At 36.3% G+C, this 7,170-nt stretch overlaps 1 protein-coding gene across 1 annotated transcript; it reads right to left on the bottom strand.

Annotated features, from left to right (window-relative positions):
• Positions 1-6,138: 6,138 nt before the first annotated feature.
• Positions 6,139-6,846, bottom strand: LOC125855849 (uncharacterized). Its single transcript, XM_049535526.1, has one exon. It carries the CDS (start codon positions 6,844-6,846, stop codon positions 6,139-6,141), a length of 708 nt encoding a protein of 235 aa, XP_049391483.1.
• Between the last annotated feature and the right edge of the window lie 324 nt (positions 6,847-7,170).

The raw sequence follows: 7,170 nt of genomic DNA, 5'->3' as shown, positions 1-7,170 counted from the left end.
TAAAAAAGGACAAATATAAATAATAAATGTAAGGAAATAATGATTAAAATATGTATTTTTAGCCTCACATCGAATATTTCTCTCCAATTTGGGTTATTGCAAAAGCATTGTTCAAAGCACCATGACTTAGCCAGTTTCTAGCTGCTAGGATCTTCCTCACAACCCAAGAAGCACTCTTAGGTATTTGGAATATTTCAATGTGCTGCCTTCTTATAAAATAAGTGTGTACCCACCGGATTTATAAATATTATTTGCTCCTAGCTATGTTCCACAATTGTTTCAGTATTGCTGCTCTGTTCCAAAGGCACAAGTCCATGATATTAAGGCCCCAGCTGCATGAGGCTTACATATAGTCTCCCAAGCCACTAATGCTTTCTTGGATACAGTTACAGATCTAGTCCACAAAATGTTCTACGTACAGATTTGCTCTATGCTCTTCATAACTTTCTTGGGAATTAAGAAAATATGAGACCAATAGGCTTGTACCCCAAATAAAATTGATTTGATAAATTGCACCCTCCCAGCATATGAAAGTAACTTTGCAGACCAACATGTTACCTATGCAGTAATTTTCTCTATCAGGGGTAAGAACTGATTAACACTAAGTTTTTTGGATGCTAGAGGGACTCCCAGGTATCTAAAGGGTAGTACACCTGTAGCATATCCAAGTTCTTTTAGCAGTTCTTCTTTGGTGTGGTCAGCAACTCCAGCTATATATAATGAACTCTTCTCTAAATTTGCCTGCAAACCTGAAGCCTTAGAGATCACAGGAAAGCTTCATTCAACAATTTAACAGAGATAAGGTCTACCCTACAATACATCAATAAATCATCTGCAAAGCATATATGAACACTGTTCAATTTCCTGCATCTTGGATGAAAATTTAAGTTGTCATTCATGCTCTGTTGGTTAAGCTCTCTTCCCAAATACTCCATAGCCAAAACAAAGAGGTATGTGGACATAGTCAAATCCCCATTAAGTATCAAGGAGTAGGATACTGTAGAAACACAAGTCATGATCCATTGTATAAATTTCACAGGAAATCTCATGTCAATGAGCAGCTTCTTTAGAAAACTCCACTCTAAGGTGTCATAAGCTTTTCTTAAATCAACTTTAAGAACACACCTAGGTGATATCCATTTCCTAGAATAACATTTGAATATCTCATGACATACTTAAGTAATTTAACTACGTGAGTGTTTATTTACCCTCTTTAACATCTTTCAAGTGAATTCAATATCACTTTTAAATTATAATACCATTCTCATCTGTCATGTAAGCACCATGTCATTAATTTTTTTTAATTTCTTTCTGCTTATTCACCAATTTATCTTTTTCTTTAAATATTTTTTTCGGACTTATACTCTAATTAATTAATTTCTAAGATTATGTGGGCTCATTTATTTAACAAAGAGCTTCATCATCAGCCCCCAAATTGGAGGTAAATTCTTTCAACAATGGAAGTAAAAAATTAAAGCTAAATATTTTCAACAATGCCAACTGAAATTGAAGCTAATTTCTTTCAATAATGGTGTATTTAGCTATAGCCTCAAGCTTCACAATTCACATCTTTTATCAATAAGGGTTATGCCTAAATCACAAGTAAAATATTGATGCTTACATTTTATAAATATTAACTTTCTTGAATTTTAAGACTATTTTTTGAGTTTCTAATCTTCATTCCATTGGTGAGATTGAAGTTGTAAGAACATTAATTGGAAATTTGGATCTATTAATATGTCCTCACACTGGGTATTGTGAAATTGATGTGACTATTAAGTATTGTGAAATCAATTTGTTGAGATTAACGCATAGAACAACACAGTTAACTATGCTCCCAATCCATAAGGATGAGGAAAGAAGAATTGAGTAATTTGGGGAAAAAATTTATCATCTTACTTCTGTACAAGTATGTGTATTTATACAATGGGAAGTAACTAATCAACAACTACTTTACAGCTGGCATTCAGCTTCTAGAATCTTCAGTTACTAACAGAAATGACTAACTAATCCTAACTAACCAACTAATGATTAATAACAAGATTAAGTTAGATAATCAAATCTCAACACCCCCCCCTCAAGTTGGAGGTGTGGAGAACACTGACAACTTGTGGAGTGCTGCAGAATGTTTAATCCCAGTTAGTGTCTTTGTCAAGATGTCTGCCAGTTGATTGTCAGAGGCTATATGATGCAATGAAATAAGGCCTTCTTGTAGAAGATTTCTCACAAAGTGACAGTCAACTTCAATATGCTTTGTTCTCTCGTGAAATACAGGATTTCTGGCAATGTGAAGGGTTGATTGACTATCACAATAGACATCAAAAGGAGTTGGTGATGGTATTGTGAGTTCCTCTAATAATCTGTTGAGCCAAACCAATTCACCTGCAACCTTTCTTAAGGCCCTGTACTCTACCTCAGCTGAAGATAATGATATGGTTTCTTGCTTCTTTGATTTCCAACTCAGAGGACTGTTACCTAGCAATACAATGTAACCACTTACTGACTTCCTAGAATCAGGGTAAGAAGCCCAATCAGAATCACAATAAGCTCTGACATTATAAGATTGATCATGTGACATAAAGATCCCTAAGGTAGGATCTGTCTTGAGATATCTCAAGAGGTGAAATGTTGCATTCACGTGAAGCTCCTTAGGGTCTTGCATGAATTGACTAAGATGTTGTACACTATAGGATATATCCATCCTAGTGTTAGTTAGGAAATTCAACTTTCCAACACACTTTCTGTAAAATGCAGGATCTGAAAGTAGAGGCCTTTTCTTAGCTTGGAGCTTTATTGTAGGATCTAGTGGAGAATTACAACTGCTCATGCTGGAAATGTTGTAGTTCTTTAATAGATCAAGGACAAACTTCCTTTGGGAAATAATGAGACCATCATCTTTGTAAAGTACCTCCATCCCAAGAAAGTAGTGCAGTCTTCCTAAATCTTTAATTTTGAACTTGTCATGCAAAAAGGTCTTAAGTTCTTTTATTTCAATTACATCTATTCCATTCAAAATAACATAATCTACATAAACAACTACAAAAACAGTGGAATCTGCAGTTTTCCTCTGAAAAGGTGAATAATCATTCAGTGAGTGAGTGTAGCCTCTAGAATATAGGACCTCAGCTAGCTTAGCATACCACTGTCGACTAGATTGCTTTAACCCATACAATGACTTGTTCAATTTGCAGACCAATCCTAACATGTCCACTGCCAAGCCTGGGGGAATTTCCATATACACTTTCTCATGTGGCTCTCCATGAAGGAAGGCATTATTTACATCAAGTTGATAAATGTTCCAGCCCTTCTTTACTGTTGTAGCCAACAAAGCTCTCACAGTAGTCATCTTAATCACTGGTGAAAAAGTCTCAGTGTAATCAATTCCAGCTTGTTGAGTGTACCCCTTCACTACAAGTCTTACTTTGAACCTTTCAATGGTCCCATCAGCCTTGTGTTTCACCTTATACACCCACTTGCAACCTATTGCCCTTTTACCACTTGGCAAATTCACCAAGTCCCAAGTATGATTTGAATGAAGTGCCTCAAATTCCTGTGTCATGGCTAACTGCCAGACAGGATTCATAGCAGCTTCTTCATATGAAGAAGGTTCATCATCATTGCTAATGCTTCTAACAAGAGCTTGACTCTCAGTTTCCAGAATCTCAGGTGGTATATGATGATGTTTTGAGAAAGCAGCATTTAGGGAAATATTTTCATTAGGTAATTGATGGGCTGGTTTAGTTATGGTGTTGGGCAAAATGTAGTCATGAAGGTAAGCAGGTAATCTATGTGATCTATGAGATCTAGTAGGAACTACAGTTAACTCACTATTATGAGGAACAATAGAAGGTTGCTGAGGGAAAGATGAGAGAGGAACAGATGGTAAGTCAACTGATTGAGGTAATAAGGTGTCACCTGGTATGTTTCTTGCATCAAGTACATTATTATCAACATGTGGTACAGTATGTGAACCAATTTCAGTATTAATAGCATCAATAAAAGGCACTGAGTTTAAAACATAAGGAAAAGAAGATACATCAGAGACAACAACAAAAGGAAATATACTTTCTTTAAAAACTGCATCTCTAGAAATGTGTATTTTTCTTGTGGTCAGACTGAGAACCTTGTATCCTTTTGATCCAAATGGGTACCCTATGAAGATATGAGGTGTGGTCCTAGCTTGGAGTTTATCTCTTTGTAACTTTGGGATAGTAGGGTAGAACAAACATCCAAATGATCTCACATGGGAGTAGGATGGTTTGGAATTGTACAACAAATCCTAAGGAGATTTTCCTTTGATGTGGGAAGTAGGGAGTCTATTGATGATATATGTGGCACACAGAACACACTCTCCCCAGTATTTCAGTGGTAGCTTGGATTGGAAAAGAAGTGCTCTGGCAGTTTCTAATAGATATTTATGTTTTTTTTCAACCACACCATTTTGTTATGGTATGTAGGGACATGTTCTCTCAAGAATGATCCCTTTGGATTTAAGAAAGGATGATGTTTATGTGTTAATGAACTCAAGTCCATTATCAGTTCTTATGGACTTTACTTTGGTGTCAAATTGATTTTCAATCAGGGATATAAAAGTCTTGATTACTCCTAGGGTATTACTCTTACAGGTCAGAAGTTGAGTCCAAGTACATCTGTTGTAGTCATCAACTAGGGTAAGGAAATATTTATGATTGTCATGAGTCACTGTATGATAAGGACCCCAAAGATCAACATGCAGCAGTTGGAATATTTTGGTGGAAGTATTGGTACTCTGGTGAAATGGCAACCTTGCTTGTCTTGCCATTGGACAAATATTACATAAAAAAGATTGTTTAGTGGGGAAGTTATTAGGTATGGATCTTATTTCCCTCATTTTTACAAAGGGTACGTGTCCAAGTCTATTATGCCACAACACATTCATATCACAAGTAAGAGACGTACAAGAAGCTGAAACATAAGATTGATTCATGTCTTTTGAAATAGAATTCTGCATAGTGGATTTGTGTAAACACTTATTCTTCCTAGATATGCTATCTATATTGGAAAGATGATTACATTGAGTAGCATTACAAGAATTTGAACTGTAAGTAAGAACACTTGAAGCAGCAGCAGGAACAACACACTTCATATCAGAATGATTGTTGTTCTTCACACAAAATATAATCCATTTTTGACTTTACCAATTTCCAGAGGCCTCCTCATTGAAGGGGCCTGTAGAATGCATGAAGTTTCTGTAAAGGATATAACACTTTTAGGCAAAGTCATGGAAAGACACTGAATGGATATAAGATTATACTTTAAAGAGGGCACATACAGTACTTTATGCAATACAATGTTTGATGCAATTATCACAGTCCCAATTTGAGTGACTTTCACCTTATAGCCATTTGGTAAAGTGATCAGTAAAGGATAGGAAAGGTATGTAATGTCGGTTAAGGATTTTATATCAAAAGTCATGTGGTTTGAGGCACCTGAGTCTAGAATCCAAGAATCAACTTTGTTTTTGAAACATTTGCAAGATAATTTTCCAAAATCAATAGAAGAAGTGCAAACTATCATACCTGCAAAGTTCACATTGCCATTTACATGATCCATATTTGAAGCATTATCCCCGCAACTCTCTGATTGGAAATGTTGCAGTAGATTCACAAATTGCTCATATTGTTCTTTTGTCAGCTTGGGACTCTGTGTATCATGTGTACCAGCATGTTCCTCACATCCATTCGTCATCACATTGAATGAGAAACCATGCACATCATTCATAGAACCTTTGCCTTTGTTATTCCTGAAATTCTGATTGTTACTGCGATATCCATTTTGAGAATTCTGATTGTTGTTTGATTGTTGAGGATTGGCTTGTGGGTATTCGTGAAGTTTATAGCATCTGTCCCTAGTATGGCCTGTCTTCCTACAGTAGTCACATACTAGACGACCCCTATTTCCATTATAAGTAGTTGTCTGAGAGTAGTTGGTTCTAAAATTGTTGTTACCTGCTGCATTTTGACGAGGCTGTCTAGAGGTACTTGCTCCTCCTGAACTACTAGCATTGAATGAGCCCGATTCCATCATCATTTTTCCAGAATTACCTGCATTAAGAGCAGTAGACTCCATGAACAGCTGAGTGTTATTCTTGATTTCTCACTATTTTTCATCCCGCACTAACAGTGAAAAGGTTTGTGCAAGTGATGGTAGCAGGTTCATCATAAGGATGTTTCCTCGAACTGCAGTATAAGTCTCGTTCAGTCCTATAAAGAATTGAATTAATCTTCTCTCTTGTTCTGCTCTGAAAACACTCTCATTTGCTCCACAACTGCAGTTGCATTTACACTGAGTTTTAACATGTAGAGTGCTTAATTCCTCCCACAATCTCTTCATCCTAGTATAGTACGTTGTGATATCTAATGTTCCTTGAGACAAATCATTTATCTCCCTTTGGATCTGGTAGAGTTTTGCTCCATTTGTTTGATCATATCGATCTTCCAATTCTCTCCATAATTCGAACGAATCATTCACATACTCCACACTATCTGCAATTTCCTTAACAAGCGAGTTCAGAATCCAAGAGGTAACTATGTTATCACACCTTTCCCATTGATGATATTGAGGCGTCTCCAGATCTGGCCTCTTGCACTCTCTATTAACAAAACCGAATTTATTCTTTACTGAGAGGGCTCTGTAAACACCTCTCTTCCACGACCTAAATCCTGTTCCATCAAAAGGAATTGGTACCAATGTTGCACCTGAATTATCAGAGGGATGCATGTACAAGGAAGAGTTGGCATTTTCAATCCCAATACCATTAGGATTTCTACCAGTATCACTCGATTCCTCACCATTATCATTCGCCATCATAGATCAGCAATTCAACAAAAAAAAAAAACACACAGAGAAGAAAAACAACGTATCCGCAATGTACGGCGTGTGAGTGGATGAATCACGAAGTTATCGATCAATTTGAGCTGGGCTCTGATACCATGTTGAGATTAACACATAGAACAACACAGTGAACTATGCTCCCAATCCATAAGGATGAGAAAAAGATTATTTAATAATATGTTTTCCTCATCACTCCATTCTTCTTCGTCATTATTTTTATTAGTGGTGGGTGTTATGGAATTAATGGTTGTAACAATGATATTGGTGTTGGATTATGTGAAATCAATGTCAACAATA

This window comes from Solanum stenotomum, chromosome 2 (assembly GCF_019186545.1).
Source record: "Solanum stenotomum isolate F172 chromosome 2, ASM1918654v1, whole genome shotgun sequence".
Lineage (NCBI taxonomy): Eukaryota > Viridiplantae > Streptophyta > Magnoliopsida > Solanales > Solanaceae > Solanum > Solanum stenotomum.
Note: the sequence above shows the minus strand (reverse complement) of the source record. Positions and strands in the feature narration are given on the sequence as shown.